The sequence below is a fragment of the Chanodichthys erythropterus genome, chromosome 18, assembly GCF_024489055.1.
Source record: "Chanodichthys erythropterus isolate Z2021 chromosome 18, ASM2448905v1, whole genome shotgun sequence".
Classification (NCBI taxonomy): domain Eukaryota; kingdom Metazoa; phylum Chordata; class Actinopteri; order Cypriniformes; family Xenocyprididae; genus Chanodichthys; species Chanodichthys erythropterus.
In genome coordinates, this window is record NC_090238.1 from 28,153,405 (window position 1) to 28,171,612 (window position 18,208).

The 18,208-nt window shown below is 36.8% G+C and overlaps 1 protein-coding gene across 9 annotated transcripts in view; it reads left to right on the top strand.

Annotated features, from left to right (window-relative positions):
- zgc:103755 (uncharacterized protein LOC449988 homolog) overlaps window positions 1–18,208 on the top strand; it is a 51,634-nt gene that overhangs the window by 23,557 nt on the left and 9,869 nt on the right. For 6 of the 9 annotated variants that reach the window (XR_010892511.1, XR_010892512.1, XM_067367219.1 and 3 more), the window contains exons 10-11: window positions 13,334–13,516; window positions 15,522–15,659. Coding sequence is in view for 4 of the 9 variants with exons in the window: in XM_067367219.1 (XP_067223320.1) it covers window positions 13,334–13,516; window positions 15,522–15,659 (321 nt within the window). In the remaining 5 variants the exon portion in view is untranslated. Of the gene's footprint in view, window positions 1–12,823; window positions 12,948–13,333; window positions 13,517–15,033; window positions 15,068–15,521; window positions 15,660–18,208 lie in introns of those variants that run through there. The other 3 variants (XR_010892514.1, XR_010892513.1, XR_010892515.1) reach the window with 2 other exon arrangements.

Genomic DNA, 18,208 nt, shown 5'->3' on the forward strand with positions numbered 1-18,208 from the left:
ATGACCAGCAGTTCCTCTCATCACCTCTGTTACACTAGAGACTTGCCCTTGCTTTGTCCGTGTGGCCTGCTGAGTGCTGGGTGGTCTTTACTCTAGATTGGTGTAAATTTGTTGATCTGTTTTCTTAGACAAGCATTTCCACTGTGTCTTCCTTCAGGGCTCAGGTATTGTCCACTCAGACAGCTTAATGCAGACATATGGATCTCAATAGCTTTGTGTGGCAAAAACACTTTTATGAAAAGCCCTTAAGGCATTGTATTACGAAAAATGCTTTTCTGCTTCCTCTTTTTTTATTTTTATTTTTTTTTATTGGTTTGTTTTTCTTCCCTTTTTTATTATATGTCTAAATGTTTAGAGGCTTTTTTTGAATAGTGACATTTTCATGAGAATTAAGCAAACTTTGCCACTAAATTCTCATGAAAATGTCACTATTCAAAATCAAATCTTAATGTCTTAATAATAATAATAATAATTCAAATTAAAATGCTGTCTATAGTTAGTCAGTGAGTCGGCAGTGTTATTTCAGTATCATTTAGATACTATTATAATAGATACTATATATTTTTTTAATATTTTGAATTAGTATTTATTTTTGCAATTTTAATTATAAAGTTTTAATAAATTTGTTACTGTATGTTTTTGTCATTTTTATAAGATAATGTGTTTATTTTTTATTTCAGTGTTTTTTATCAAATTAAACTAAATGGAAATGAGAAATTTTGCTTTGGCAATTAGATGAAATAAAATGAGTTTTTTTTTTTTTGTATATATATTTTTATATATTTTATTTTATTGCAAGTCACAAAATTGTTTTTATGGTTTAGTTTTAGTTAAGTATAATAGTCAGTCAGTCAGTCACTCAGTTAGTCAGTTAATTATTAGTTATATTTATTGCTAGTTTTAAATATTATTTTTGAAGGGAGACAACCAAGATATTTCTTTACATTTCATGCGATTCACAGCAAAACATGTACTATTATTTACATATATGAATATTTAATCATTTTTTTGTAATTGAATTTATCAACTTAATTTCTGGCATAGAGTTGTAAGACCTGAAAGAATTATTACATCTTTTCAGAGAGGTACAATTATATTTCATAAGCAGCCTTGTCTTGCCCACCCATTGTTTTTTTTCCCCCCCTAAACCTCTTTGTCATGTTCTTCTCCATCTCTGCACCTTTTTCTATTCTTCATTTTCATTTTGGTTTGGAGGACTCAGAGTTGAGTCACACTGTCCGCATTAAGGCTAATACGCACATCCAAGGAAGGCAATAGAAACCATGCTCTCTAGGGCACTTGTGAGTCACTTGTGGGCCGACTTCAACTATGACGCACATTCAAACACACAGTTACCAAAATGCTTCTGCGTGCTCCTCCAGTGTGCTCACAATAACCATATCCAAGCAACACATTGTCTTTATAATGACACTTTAATGATGTCACTGTCCTCTCAGCCACTGCAAAAGAAATGTTGTCCTCTAATCAGTGCCTTTTTAAGGTGTTTTTTTTTTTTTTTCTCTTTCTCCTATTCCCGAGGAGATTTGAATAGTGGACTGTGGCGGATTTCTGTGTTCCCCTTTGATTGATTGTCCAATGAAGCCAAACTTAATGAGCACTTCTCACATCGGTCAGAACAAACTGGCAGTAATTTGTCATGAAAAAGAATGAGGGGATAGAAGCGGTGTGTTTGTTACTGCTTTAACCCTTTTATAGTAAACCTATATATTTTATCTGGTTGTACAACCATCTCAATTTCCTTTTGAAGTAAACATTATTATTTGGCAGATGATTGTTAATAGGGGTCAGAGATGTACTAAAAATCATACAAATAATTCAATTCCATTCACATTTATTTGTATAGTGCTTTTCATGATGCATATTGTTTCAAAGCAGCTTTACAGAGAATGCATGTCAACATTACAATTTAGAGAATGCAGTTGGCTAATGTAATAATTTAGGCAATTTAATTAACAATCACTGTTAGCAATTTAATTAAAGATAGAAGCAATGAGCTCCTGGAAATAATGAATTACATATTAACAATATTTAGGATATATAGAAATTTGGGAATGTGCATGTTGATCCAGACATTGCATCATCTGAAGTCCTCCCTGGAGTTGGCGCCGTCTCTTCAAAGGTGTTTGTCATCTGAGGTCTTCTTAAGAGGCTGGATCTAAACTGAAGCTGATGTACTCTCTAGTAAAACAGAAAAGCAAATGGAGAATAATTAGCGTAGCTGCTGTTCATAACATTAAGCAAAGATAGTCATGTGCAATTTATCTGATATGAGATGCATTATGTGAATGCTTGGCTAATAAGATGTTTCTTTAATCTAGATTTAAACTGGGTGAGCGAGTCTGAGCCCCGAACATTATCAGGAAGGCTATTCCAGAGTTTAGGAGCCAAATTTGAAAACGCTCTCCCTCCTTTAGTGGACTTAGAATATCCTAGGTACAACCAGAAGTCCAGAGTTTTGTGATCTTAAAGAGCGTGAAGGATTGTAGGGCGATAGAAGATCAGTTAAGTACACAGGAGCTAAACCATTTAGAACCTTATAGGTCAGTAGCAATACTTTATAATCGATATGGAACTTAATAGGTAACCAGTGTAGAGATTATAAAATTGGTGTTTTATGATCATATTTTCTTGACCTGGTACAATCATGTAAAAAAAATTTATTACATGATTGTACTGTAAATATTTTAGTTGAAAGTTATAAAAAAAAACAAATAATAATAATTTTGGTTCACCCAAAAATGAAAAATCAGTCCATGTATTTTATTTTGCAATTAAAAATTGAAACTAGTTCACATGAAAGTCTCTCTAAAAAGTCAACCACATAATTTGCAAACTGAGAAAACTTTTTTATATTTGGTTGAAATGATGTTTTGTTGATTTCAGTATGATAAAAGGCTATTTCTTTGAGGAATGTGATCCATGAAGACAGATGATGAGTCTAGCGCGGGTTTAATGGTTTTGCTTTAGGGTGGGCCATAAATGTTTTGGGTGGGCTGCATAAGAATGACTTTCATAAGATGTGCTGTGAATGTTTTACTCTCATTTTGAACATCTTTAAAACACTCCACGTATCGCATTTAAATTGCCTAAACCAAATTTCATGGACTCTTTTATAATTAATTTGCATTTTGCTGCTTCTTTAGTGCTTATTTTGTTTAGCACAGCACAATGCACAATTTATGCAAGCTTTATGTTTTAATGGTGCCGAAATTGCTTGTCCTCAAGATTCAGATTGTCAAATTTAATTAGGACTTTTCATAGTGAACATCAGTTATATTGACATATGCAGCATGTATTTGTTGAGAATAAATATGTTCTAAATGTATTCCTGCAAGTCTGTGAACGTAATGGAAACAAAGTGTTTCACTGTCTGCATGTTTAATGTTCCAAAACAAATCTCAGTCATACTTCATTCTTTTCATATTCACCTTTAGTGCCTTAATCTATGACTCTAAAATCAGATTAGATGAGCTGATTTTAAAGCAGTTTTAAAATAGCCAAAACATAGATTGACAAGAACAAACTTTTATATACGTTTCGTTAGGAAAAAAAAATTCTGTTCCCTATCATTATTTTATTTTATTTTATTTTATTTTATTTTATTTTATTTTATTTTATTTTATTTTATTTTATTTTATTTTATTTTATTTTATTTTATTTTATTTTATTTTATTTTATTTTATATTGCTTATTTCAAATCTTAATTCTGGTAATTCATTAAACATTAATATGCCATTAATCATACAGTGGGTACGGAAAGTATTCAGACCCCCTTAAATGTTTTACTCTTTGTTATATTGCAACCATTTGCTAAAATCATTTAAGTTCATTTTTTTCCCTCATTAATGTACACACAGTACCCCATATTGACAGAAAAACACAGAATTGTTGACATTTTTGCAGATTTATTAAAAAAGAAAAACTGAAATATCACATGGTCCTAAGTATTCAGACCCTTTTGCTGTGACACTCATATATTTAACTCAGGTGCTGTCCATTTCTTCTGATCATCCTTGAGATGGTTCTACACCTTTATTTGAGTCCAGCTGTGTTTGATTATACTGATTGGACTTGATTAGGAAAGCCACACACCTGGCTATATAAGACCTTACAGCTCTCAGTGCATGTCAGAGCAAATGAGAATCATGAGGTCAAAGGAACTGCTTGAAGAGCTCAGAGACAGAATTGTGGCAAGGCACAGATCTGGCCAAGATTACAAAAAAAAATGTCTGCTGCACTTAAGGTTCCTCTATAATCCTTAAATGGAAGACATTTGGGATGACCAGAACCCTTCCTAGAGCTGGCCATCCGGCCAAACTGAGCTATTGGGGGAGAAGAGCCTTGGTGAGAGAGGTAAAGAAGAACCCAAAGATCACTGTGGCTGAGCTCCAGAGATGCAGTCGGGAGATGGGAGAAAGTTGTAGAAAGTCAACCATCACTGCAGCCCTCCACCAGTTGGGGCTTTATGGAAGAGTGGCCCGACAAAAGCCTCTCCTCAGTGCAAGACACATGAAAGCCCGCATGGAGTTTGCTAAAAAACACCTGAAGGACTTCAAGATGGTGAGAAATAAACTTTTTGGCCTTAATTCTAAGCGGCATGTGTGGAGAAAACCAGGCACTGCTCATCACCTGTCCAATACAGTCCCAACAGTGAAGCATGGGGGTGGCAGCATCATGCTGTGGGGGTGTTTTTCAGCTGCAGGGACAGGACGACTGGTTGCAATCGAGGGAAAAATGAATGCGGCCAAGTACAGGGATATCCTGGACCTCAGACTGGGCCGAAGGGTTACCTTCCAACAAGACAATGACCCTAAGCACACAGCTAAAATAATGAAGGAGTGGCTTCACAACAACTCTGTGACTGTTCTTGAATGGCCCAGCCAGAGCCCTGACTTAAACCCAATTGAGCATCTCTGGAGAGACCTAAAAATGGCTGTCCACCAACGTTTACCATCCAACCTGACAGAACTGGAGAGGATCTGCAAGGAGGAATGGCAGAGGATCCCCAAATCCAGGTGTGAAAAACTTGTTGCATCTTTCCCAAAAAGACTCATGGCTGTATTAGATCAAAAGGGTGCTTCTACTAAATACTGAGCAAAGGTTCTGAATACTTAGGACCATGTGATATTTCAGTTTTTCATTTTTAATAAATCTGCAAAAATGTCAACAATTCTGTGTTTTTCTGTCAATATGGGGTGCTGTGTGTACATTAATGAGGAAAAAAATGAACTTAAATGATTTTAGCAAATTGCTGCAATATAACAATGAGTGAAAAATTTAAGGGGGTCTGAATACTTTCCGTACCCACTGTATTTTTTTTTTTTTTGCCATTTTAGAAAAGCAATAAGTAGTTTCAGAGATATTACCACAGTTAAAGGGATAGTTCACCCAAAAATGAAAATTCTGTCATCATTTACTCCCCCCTCAAGCTGTTCCAAACCTGTATAATTTCTTTGTTCAGCTGTACACAAAAGAAGATATTTGAAAGAATGTTTGTAACCAAGCACATCTCGCCCCCCATTGACTACCATAGGTCTTTTTTTTTCTTGCTATGGTAATCAATGGGGGGTGAGATCTGCTTGGTTATATCTCTGAAAAGACTTGTTGCTTTTCTAAAATGATGACAGAATTTTCATTTTTGGGTGAACTATCACTTTAAAGGCTTTTTAGGTACTCTACTTTGTGTAAGAACATTCCTTACCCATGGTAAAATCACTGTAGCACACAGTATCTTTATTTTAAAACCCCTATTCTTTAAATGTGTGAACTATACAATGAGTGTTGACTTTTAATACATTCTATGTATTTATTTGTTCATTTATAAGAATCTGTTAAATTATGTAATGTATAGGTAGGCTACATTTCATGCAACAATCTTTTGAAAATCGTCTGCGTAGTGGAAACTGTCATTTGACACCATACTTAAGACTATATAGGCCTATTCGTTTTTATTATTATTATTATTATTATTATTCTATAGAATATATATGTGGTATCTAAATCTAAGTGATTCAAAAATAATGACAGTTTTGTAATGTTTTTTTTTTTTCGACGTAGGCCTAAGCAGAAAAAAATAGCGGGAACATTAGGGGGAAAAGTGACCTCATCAGACAACACTTTTGCTTGCTATTATTTATTGAGTGAAAATTCTGATCGCACTTCTAATCGAATCTTTTTAGTTACCGAGACATTTAATATCATACTTGTAGACCGCCAGCAAGGCTTCTAGTCAAGTACAGATTCAGCAAGATCTACAGTGTTTCCTCTGCTTTAATAATATCTGTCTGTGTATGCAAAATTATTCCAGTGTTAATATTGAACTGTTTTGTCTTAATAATGTCTGTAAAGGTCAGGGATGACACCATCTTGGTTGTTTTGGTGTGCTCACTGTGCATATATTAGCATTTTAAGGGGTCCTTGGGGGACTGTATGTCGTAACACTCCAGTGGATGCTGCTTCTTTGAGTGGGCCTTGTGTACAGTACTAATGATTCTGATGCTTTTGTTTTTGTGGTGTTGAACATTGTGTACATTCCCTGTTTTACATGCTTCATACAATTATGAACAACTTTGGCCTCAAATTCAAAGTATTTGTATACACTGACTCAGAATGTAATTGCACAAGCTTAGACTATCAAGTAGCATCTGCAAACAGACATATTTCCTTACTTTTAACCATTTGTGCCCATGGTCAGTTTTGTAGATGTAGAACATTAGTCTCAGTCAGGTTCACATAAAAGAGCCCATAGTGTTTGATTGCAGGGAAAATATATATATGAACATTGATGGATCAATACATTCAGTGGGAAAATAAATCATAAAAGTGGTTTGAGGTGGTGAGGAGGACCCCTCCACACCAGCATGTGGCAAAAGTGCTTCCTTGTCATTCGTTCATCATCTGCGTTTTTATTTTTCATGAAGCATTTTGTTGCGTGTCAGCTGTGATAAACAGACATCCACTCTCGCATTGCATGTAACAGTGGCCAGCTAGTGAGAGTTGTGCAGGTAAACCACTGCACACTGAGGACCGCTAGAGTGTTTAGTGTCAATGTTTGTGCTCTTGCCTGCCAGCAGCGATCGGGCCGGGGTTCGAGACCGACTCAGAGCAGGGTGGTTAGGATTGGAAGGTGAATTTTGGAGGCGGAGCAATAAAGAGAGGGGTGGGTTTATTGTGAAATGCAGGTGATTAGTTTAGTGCTGCGGCAAGGTTTTGTGCCATCTAGAGCCATAATGCACTTTTTGCTCTACTGTACCCTATCTATAATAGTTAATGAAATTAAAGGTGCAGTAAGTGATTTCTGAGAAACACTGTTGATACTTCATTGTTCTGCCCCCAAAATTCACAAATGCGCAATAGAAGAATAAATGTCACTTTATCACTGATGAAGCAAAGCAAAACATTGCTGTAGTGATTTTGGACTAGCCTCACTCAAGGGTACCACAAATTTAGTAGTTTATGTTCTTAAATACTAATATTTTGTATTAATATTAATATTGAGTCAGATGATTCCTGATTCCAAGTGTAATGAATAGATTTTAACAAAAGTATAGACAAGAGTAACTATGGATAAAGTGCAAAAAGATTAATAAATGCAAGTGAATGAGTAGGATGTTACTATGGCAGTTACAAGTTAATCTTATGGAAAGATAGTTTTTCTAGAAGAAATAAGGTAAATCTTATTCTGATTTCAACAATAAACCGAGAGATTATTTGTTATTAACTGATATCAGTTATGCAAAATCTAATGCAAATTAGATAATCATATACTGACAATATACACTAAAGCCAAGGTCTCTAGAAAAAGGTTTGGTAAGTGATTTACGTCTGCCCGGTCGTGCTGAATCCGAGCGGTGACGTCTTCACTTGTTGAGCTGGGCAGCGTTGCAGTGGGAAGAAAGGAGTTGAAAATCCATTTCACAGCCTTGAACAGGAAGTACTTGTGAACATTGAACTCCCAGAGCACAGAGAAGGTTCTTTTCCTGGTACATGCAGACGAAGAAGCCTTGAAGGTTCTGATGTATGTGCAGATGATCCTTATTCTCTGGAACATGCAGACGGAAGGATCTTTAGATTCTGATTCGGACAGTCTGGAACACGCAGATCTGGAGGATTTCTGATGAGAGGATTTTGAAGTTGGTGCAGAAGATATCTTGAAGATGGGGGCTAAGCTTGTCATCGTTGTCTCTGTTGCAGTTTTCAAACTACCCAAATTCACTTCTTGCAGAACTTCCTTGTTTCTCGATTTAGAGCTTCAGAGTCAGAGCAACTACACAACTCTGTGGAGTTGGACTTAGCTTAGCACATCTTGGGACCGGAACCTTGGACCGGGACTGGAACAGGAACTGGAGCCTGGAACCAGAACGGGAAACTGCATTAACCCGACAAACTGGAACAATTCTCTGTCTCAGAAGCAAGTCTTTTAACTTGTCCCGAGAAGGAGGGAAATGCGAATCGGCACCTTTCAGCTCCAGTGTTTTGATTGGCTGATAATGTCAGAGGTGGCCACTGGATGGCCCCCTTCTTACATGAGGTTCATTTGCATAGCTTAAAGTTCATGTTTAGAACAATGTCCTTCAGGTTTTTCCTATGCATAATTCACTTTCCAAACCAATTTCAGATTAACCTAGGCATTGTGCTGAAAAGATAAAGACCAAACATCATTGAGTTATATTGAACTTTTACCTATGCATTAATGTATACCTTAAAGGAACACTCCACTTTTTTTGAAAATAGGCTAATTTTCCAACTCTTCTAGAGTTAAACAGTAGAGTTTTACCATTTTCAAATCCATGCAGCCAATCTCCGGGTCTGGTGGGACCACGGTCTAATCAGATTCAATGAACTTTGCTAAGGGGAGGGGAGTTGGAAAATGAGCCTATTTTCAAAAAAAAAAAAAAAAGTGGAGTGTTCCTTTTTAATAGGTAAGTTTGTATATTTTGCATGTACTCAAACAGAACTTATTAAGTAAATAGAGTTATGTTAATAGAAATGGAGACAATTTGCTCCATTTTGTCCACTGTGTGTCCATTTCTGTCCTTTGTGACTTCAAGCCACATGGCAAAACCTGGTGAGTGGAAGTTAGTTCACACTTTGATCTCAGGACTGAGAGACTTGGGTGAACTGTGGGGAAAATTGAGATAGCCTGCTTAATGACATGCTATTGTCATCATTCTTCCTTTGCACAAATGGTCAGGGTCATTGTCTTGATGGGCTTATCTGCTAGCCTATCTATTTCCTTGTTTGCTTATCTTGGATGTGTGAGTTTTGGAGCCCTGTGCTTTTCATCATGGCAGATGAGGTGATGAGGGGAGTCTGCCCTCATGTCTTCCTGCTTATCACTACATTGCTTTGCAAAAAATAAATAGAAGATGATGAATGAACAACAAAGAACAAACCTTGAACATACAGTACACAAGAGTATATACAAGATTTTATTGTTACTCTCCAGCAGCACACCAGCTCCAGACAAACAATGACACTCAAAACTGTCTTGTTACTATAGCTAACATTATAACAACAGCTTATCTTGGTTCTGTGAAGCTTAACAAAACCAGTTTTACTCGCGTTTCGAGCAAAAGCAACACAAGCTCAGCATCCTAAAGGTCTTGCCTGATCATAACCCTTCTATTTCCAGTGATATTCCTGTGATCTTTTCTCTTTTGTAATGTCTCTCAGCCAGTCTTTCTTCAATTCAAATATCCCTCTTGCTCACTCTCTCTCCTCCCCCATCATGATTTGGCATGCCCCCTACTGCTGATTGGCTACAATTGTGTTGGGATGCTCGGTAGGGCTGGGTAAAAAAATAACGATTGCTCGATTTTAATAGATTCTCATTTTTACGAACCGATATCGATTCTTAAATCCCAAGAATCTATTAGTCTAGTCTGTTTTCAGTTGATGAATGAGCAGAATATGTAGCGCCTTCCATCCAATAAATCGCAATAATCTTTGTACTTTGTTACTTTTGATATGAAGCAAAGTCTCAGATTTCAAATGACGCCCATCTTATTATGAGATTCAAAAAATGAATACCTTTTTGGCGTTATTTAATGTGATGTGACAGATCGCTGTAGTGCCTCAGTTAAAGAGAAGCGGCAGCACGGAGCGCATGTTACTGATCCTCTCCTCCGCTTTACAGTTACAGCGTGAAATAAACACAACGAAACATCTGAAGGTATGTTAAAATATACAGTACAACTTACCGAAATACGTATCATGTCTTGTGTAATAGCTCAATCAGTGTTTCAACCTTGGAAAGACGTCAGTAAAACAGCTTGTAAACACTGTCACATAATGTCACATTTACCTCAGAAAAACATATTCAGTGACCATAAACTCATTAGTCAGCTAGAAAAAATTAACTCTAGAAAGCAACATTCTGATAAATATAGCTATGCACCATTACATATTCATTATAATGCTTTATGTTCTTCAATATTTAATGTATGTTTGAATAAATCAGTTATGACGGCCACAATTTAAATGTTTATATTTAAAAAAAAAAAACGAATTGGAGTAGAAATATGATTATGTAATTCTAAACTTTATTTATAATAAAATCATAATTGAGTGTAATTTAAGTGTTTGTATATAAATAAGTTCATTTAACCTTCAATATTATTATAGTAGTACCAACTGACTCCCATGTGTAGTTTAAAGCATTAGTTGAGAGATTTTTTCCTCTAGAAAATTTGCCATGTACTGTAACTGAAATACTACATCCAAAATAATCGATATTGAATCGAATCGAAAGCATGTTAATAGTAATCAAATCGAATTGTAAAAATTGTTTCAATACCCAGCCCTAGTGCTCGGTCCAATCAACAGTTTTTCTCGGAAATAGCTTATTGTACCTTTAACTATGGACTATTAGGTTTGCTAATGTTTGACAACCAGAAAAGGAGCGAAGGCTTTTTGTAATTTTCAACACTATATTGCCCATGCTTGCTTTACTCTCTACCTCCAAGAACAGTAAAAAAAAAAAAAAAAAAAAAGATAACATTTTGGACTTGGTATTTTAACACCAGACTGTCTATTCCAAAATTCTTGGCTCTCACTTATGAATTAGCCTCTAAACTTGTTTCATTAATGAACTCTTTAGCCCATGAGGGTCTGTGAATATGATGGCTTAATGAGAGCCCTCATTCCAAACTGCTTTCCAAGAGCTAGGAGGTTAAAGCTGCTTCTCTCATGTGGCCTATTTCTTGGTCCTTTAAGTGCAGTAGATAAAGTTTTTAGGTCTTGTTAGATGTCTGTGGTGCTGTGCCAAGGCTTGGGCACTTTTCCATGGTTCCACAAGATTAACATTTGGCTGGAACTCAGACAGGCTTCAAAGACTACATTTAAAGGGCTGGAATGCTAAAATAATTAAATAAAGTGACTTTGATAAATGTTCTGGTATATTATTGGTCATTTTTTGTTTTATTAGTATTTACTGTAAGTGCAACAAATATAAACAAACCTCTTACCCTATAGTATAGGGCTGTGTATTGCCAAGAATCTGGCGATAGATACGTATCACGTTACAGGGGTTACGATACGATATATTGTGATATATTGCGATACTGTAAGAATGGCGATATATTGCAATATTTCTTTACAGTGTTTTTGAGAATCGGTACAGTATCGCCAAACATAATATCGCGATATTCAGGTTATCGATATTTTCTTACATCCCTACTATAGTATGTATTAAACTTTGGCATGAATCTCATCCTGCACCATTTGAGCTGTGGACATGGATTTATTACTCAAATCAGATCATGCTGCTTTGAGGAAGCCAATCAAGCTCATGATTTTCTTCTGGCAGATGATAAAATAGAAGACAAAATCCCCTGGAAAAGGGATTCAAGCCATATCTGGAGACATCATATCAGCTTATTATTAGCAGCTTATGTTGGTCTACATAACACATATGTAGACCAACAATGAGGTGATGATTTGCCAAAAATTCTGTGACTAAACATACTGTTATTATGCCCACTCTTCCTATATATAGAAATAGAAATATTATTTCCTGTTATTTTTCCAGGAGCATTTGAAGTTTTGTCATTGAGCTAAAATAAATTGTTTGAAATTCACCCAGTCAACTGGGAAGCAAGTTGTTCAGCAGCATTCTCATAACATGTCACGTGACCTTTAGATGATGGCAGGCCTCAATTTCTGTGTCAGATACTTGCCTTTTCAGTTTTTATATTCCTTTTTTTTTTTTTCTGTGGAAAAAAAGGCTTTACTCACCTGTTTTATCATGCTAATTATTTAATCACTGCTTAATTATTTAATTAGTTTGACCATTTAAAATGGCATTTATAAAGCTTAGTTGGATTAAATCTTGTACTAATTTATGTGATGCTTCTCCTGGAATTATGAATTGCAATGTAATGAACTTTTAACATTTGTCTCATCAAGGGACATTCACATTGACAGCAATTTGTAGTGTCAAATCGACCAAAAGTGAGTTACTTTCATTGAGAGCTTACAAAATTAGGTCACACAAGTGACAGCGACTGTTGGAAGTGCATTGTGGGTGTGTTAAAATTTTACTTTATGCAAATGAGAAGTAACACTACATTGCAAATACCAATAGGAGTGGGGTACACGTGATCTCCCTTGCATGAGATACTGTGTCTAGGAAAGAAGGAGAGGTTAATGGTATCTGGGAGCAATTTTCTTGTTCTATATGACTTATTTCCATGTAATGTGTGATAAAAACGATGTCTGCATGATATTGTGAACATCAAACTCAAAATCAAACTCACTTTGAATGCATTTAACTGCAATTTCAGTGCACTTTTCTTTCCAGAATCAGTGGCAGCTTTAAGAAATGTTTAGTTCTGAGAGACTATGCAGCTGTAATGCCGCAAATTGATTGATAGGAAATCCCAATCGCAGGCACATCCATCCTTCACTATGTGGTGCGACAATGGGTTAGTAATAAGTTTACAATATGAGTATTGGTTAGAATCAAAATGTGCTTCTGAATTATTGCTATATGAATTTCCCAAATTTCCTTTGTTCTGCAAATTTTCAGTCATTACAATGGGCATTCACACAATTTTTTTCAACCTGATCATGTGAATTCTCTGCATTTGACCAGAAGAAAGCTGATTGGTTTGAAAGTGACTTCTGTATGAGCTTCTTTTGCAATCTGCATTTTCTTTTTTTCTCAAAGTGTAATCCATCTTTAAAATGCGGCAATTGTGTAAAATCTTCTTCATCTTTTAAATTTGTTTGGATCCCATTCCGGCTTGCTTTGTTAAAGTTCCACTCTGTTCTTTCTCATCTCTGATCTGTCTCTTTTCTGTCTGCACAGGTTTTCTTTCACGCAGTTGTTCCACCTCCTCTTCTTCTTTGGACTCCAGACAAGCTTCCAGACGACCACCAAGACCACTACCACGACAAAGGCCACCGCTGCGCCCATGGCAGGAACGAACTCCTCCAAGCACCAGATCTACACCTCCCCCCTCCCGTTCCCTCACCACCACACCACACTCTGGTACGTTTTTGCTGCAAACTTTACTTTTGACCATTAACAATAATTAGCCTTGAATATGTATTTGTAAATGGTAATACACACCATCATTATGACAAAATCAGTCCTAATGTGGAATCAGGTTCCAAACACAGTCTTGGATCACCCACAAGGGCAAACACTAATCCCACAGCAAATATATGAACATAAATGAATTGTTTATAAAAAAAATTTAAGAAAAAAAATACTGCATTATTATTATTATTTGCAGCCTTATTTTGCTGTGCATTATTGAACGTGGCATGGTTGTTGGTGCCAGACGGGCCGGTCTGAGTATTTCTCTGAGTATCTGCTCAGTTACTGGGATTTTCACGCACAACCATTTCTAGGGTTTACAAAGAATGGTGTGAAAAGGGACAAACATCCAGTATGCGGCAGTCCTGTGAGCGAAAATGCCACGTTGATGCTAGAGGTCAGAGGAGAATGGGCCGACTGATTCAAGCTGATAGAAGAGCAACTTTGACTGAAATAACCACTCGTTACAACCGATGAATGCTGCAAAGCATTTGTGAAGCCACAACACGCACAACCTTGAGGCGGATGGGCTACGACAGCAGAACACCCCACCGGGTACCTCTCATCTCCACTACAAATAGGAAAAAGAGGCTACAATTTGCACGAGCTCACCAAAATTGGACAGTTGAAGACTGGAAAAATGTTGCCTGGTCTGATGAGTCTCAATTTCTGTTGAGACATTCAGATGGTAGAGTCAGAATTTGGCGTAAACAGAATGAGAACATGGATCCATCATGCCTTGTTACCACTGTGCAGGCTGCTGGTGGTGGTGGTGTAATGGTGTGGGGGATGTTTTCTTGGCACACTTTAGGCCCCTTAGTGCCAATTGGGCATCGTTTAAATGCCACGGCCTACCTGAGCATTGTTTCTGACCATGTCCATCCCTTTATGACCACCGTGTACCTATCCTCTGATGGCTACTTCCAGCAGGATAATGCACAATGTCACAAAGCTCGAATCATTTCAAATTGGTTTCTTGAACATGACAATGTTCAAGAAAATTGAAAAATGGCCCCCACAGTCACCAGATCTTAACCCAATAGAGCATCTTTGGGATGTGGTGGAAAGGGAGCTTCGTGCCCTGGATGTGCATCCCACAAATCTCCATCAACTGCAAGATGCTATCCTATCAATATTGGCCAACATTTCAGCACCTTGTTGAATCAATGCCACGTAGAATTAAGGCATTTCTGAAGGCGAAAGTGGGTCAAACACAGTATTAGTATGGTGTTCCTAATAATCCTTGAGATTTTATTTATATATATAGTTCATTTTTGTGATGCGCCCCAGTTCATGGAAACTGAGAAGGCAGAAAGCTCATATTGTATTTTCTTTATTTTACAAAGGCACAACGTTATGTTGTTATTGTGAGTTTACGCAAATAAAAGTAGACCCTTTACAGTTTCGAATGATGTATTACTCTTGTCAATGACGGAGTATTTTAAGTCGTTTCCGCTGTTTTTCAGGAAAAGATTCAAGCTGCCGCCTCCATGTCTTGCAGTAAGCGTGCTATACTTTAGCTTCCACACTCCACACAAACACTTGGATATGCGCCTAATAATACTGCACATTTACCTAGGTTAACATTAGAACGAGCGGCCAAGTAAAGTTACTTCCATGTTTCAAATGATAAACCGTATATTTCTTGCCCGATATACTGTAATTACCACACAGACCCTCCGTTAACGATCTTCCCTCATAGACTGCGTGACTTTGCCACAAGTTTTTTTTTTCTTCCTTTTTTTCTGCGACTAACTAATTAACTAATTAAATTTTTGTCTACTAAATCTCTTCTAGTCGACTAATGTTTAGTCAACTTTTACATATATTATGCCACTAATAGTTGACTAATGTTTAGTCGACTATTACTGGCAGCCCTAGATATTATTAGTGCATTTAGAATGAGATTATAGATGTTTTGAAATACATATTAAGATACTTTTTTCCCCATCAGGAATTGCTCGCAGCAGGACCCCTTCAGCCAGTAGCACAGCATATGAGAGCACAGAGGTGCATTTAGGGGAGCGTGTATTGGTGGTGGGACAAAGGACAGGGATTGTCCGGTTTTACGGGATGACCAGTTTTGCTCCAGGTATGACATTATTGCTTTCTAACAACCTCCTACAGTGTATGATAACTCAGGAAAGTGCACTATGGGTTTGGGGTTAATTGCACATTTATAGATATTCAAAGATATTCCTTTGCCAATGTACTTGGATCTCTCTCCTTTATATAACCTCTGTATGAATTAAAGCCATATTTCAGTAGCAGTATAAATGTTCCAAAATGTCTAATATCACACAATGGAGAGAGAGAAATTTAATAAATGAGTAAAAGGCCAGCCACTCAAATTCCCTTACCGCACACTTTACCTGTCATTCTGCTGGGACTTTATGTCTGCTACTCTGCTAGGTTATTAATGGAACTGGTATGCAGGTATTCTCAGCAGTTCTACAGCACTGTGAAGTTAGTCACTGTATTTACTTCAGTACACTGGATATTTTACAGAATTTGAAGGACACTCATTGTGTTCCAAAAGTCTTCAGCAACTTTTGGGGCTCTGATTATACGAATGAAAACTTGAGAGGTGTCAAATAAAAGTAATAATTAGATTGTAGCATTTTTAAATGTAAGTAGCGTGTTAAAATGAAAAGCAAAAATGTTCATGCTAACACTTTATTTTAGTGTCCCTGTTGCACGTCTAATATTTTTGCACATAGTAATAACAGTAATTAAAGCTGCAAGCAGTAATGAAAGGGCCCTCACATCAAAGTGCCACACTTCCTGCTGCCAATAGGTGGCGCTTTGACTGTAATTGAATATTGCCATGTAGATGTCTTCAGACCAGGACTATTATCGAACATGTGACGTTTGAAGTAGATCGGACATTGTATGCCTGAGTTACAACAACTTCCTGTTTTGTGGCATTAATCCCATACATTACACTGCCAAGTGCTGCATGATTTAACGTGTTTCTAGTATGTTTGGTACTTCGTGGCATATGGAAATGTGTTTCTGGGAGTGAATTACAGTGTAAAGCATGCCATTTCCTGTTGCCTGCAGGTGGCACTTTGACTGAATATTGGCATATATATGTCTTTAGGCCAGGACTCTTCTCACACATGTGAAGTTTGGGGCAGATCGGACATTGTATGCCTGAAATACAACAGCTTCCTCTTTCATGGCAAAACATGAGACTTTATCAGTCCGCCACGGACACGCCCTTAAACGAAAACTCAAGATCTTCACAATTTAACATCGCTAAGGTCTTAAGATTAGACTGACCAAATATGATGTTGATCTGATTAAATCTCTATGAGGAGTTAATCACAGTGTAAAACATGTCATTTCCTGTTGCCCACAGCTGACGCTATGAATGTAACTGAATATTGCCATGTAGATGTCTTCAGGCCAGGACTGTTATCAAACATGTGAAGTTTGGGGCAGATCTGACATTGTATGGCTGAGTAACAACAACTTCCTGTTTAATGGCGAAACATCCAACTTTGTCAGGCCTCCACGCACACGCCCTTCAGCGGAAACTCTAGATCTTCGCAATTTAACGTCGCAAAGGCCTTAAGATTAGACTGACCAAATATGATGTTGATCTGATTAAGGCTCTAGGATGAGTTTGGAAATGGCAAAAAATGCACACATTTTGCAGAGAAAATTCAAAATATCTCACTTCCTGTTGGGTTTTCAGATTTTGTACCCAGGGACTTTTTTGTAGTATAGGGCTGTTACATGTGTCTACAGAATTTCATAACTGTACGTGTAACGTAGAGCAAAGGGCACTTAATGGAAATTTTGTAGGTGGTGCTATCGAACTATTTTGCTACACCTAATTCTGAAACCCATATCAGACGTAAATTTTCACCACTTCTGACGCGTGTGCAAAGTTTCATGAGTTTTCGAGCATGTTTACGCCCTCAAAAATGCAATTCATTTGGGAGAAAAAGAATAATTGACTGAGCAATTACAATAGGGTCCTCACACCATTGGTGCTCTGGCCCTAAATACTGCATAATTACAAGCAACTAACCCTAAACCAAACTCTAATTCTAACCCTAGCCTTATAGTAAGTACATGTTGTTAATTAATATTTCTCAGTGCATAATTACACAGTAACAAGTGTACCTTAAAATAAAGTGTGACCCTCTTTATTATTAAAGTCAGGAGTTTTCACGAGTATTCAGTCAAAGTGCTTTAAGGTCTGGATGGAGAAAAGATTCATGCAGATTGGTGAACTGAGAACAACATTTATTAGTTATTGTCCATGATTGTGAATGCTGACGCAGTTGTATGTTGAACAAATAAAATCAATATTCATGTTCAGTGGTTCCTCAATGGTACATTATCACTTTATGAGCACTGTGGAAAATGAACAATTGAGACACATGAGTTTAATACTTGAACCAGGGAAAACAACTAGGTACCATTCATTCTTTAAAGGACAGATTTTCATCGATTTGTATTTTATTGAATAAGCCAATGTGCCATTGTGCACATGTGCGGGTAGTATCACTGTATTGGCTTGTGTTGTGGCTTGTGTGTTATATATATTTGAAGATTTGTTCATTAAATAAATTTTATTTGATATAATGTAATTGAATATTTGTATCTGAATACAGATACAAATAA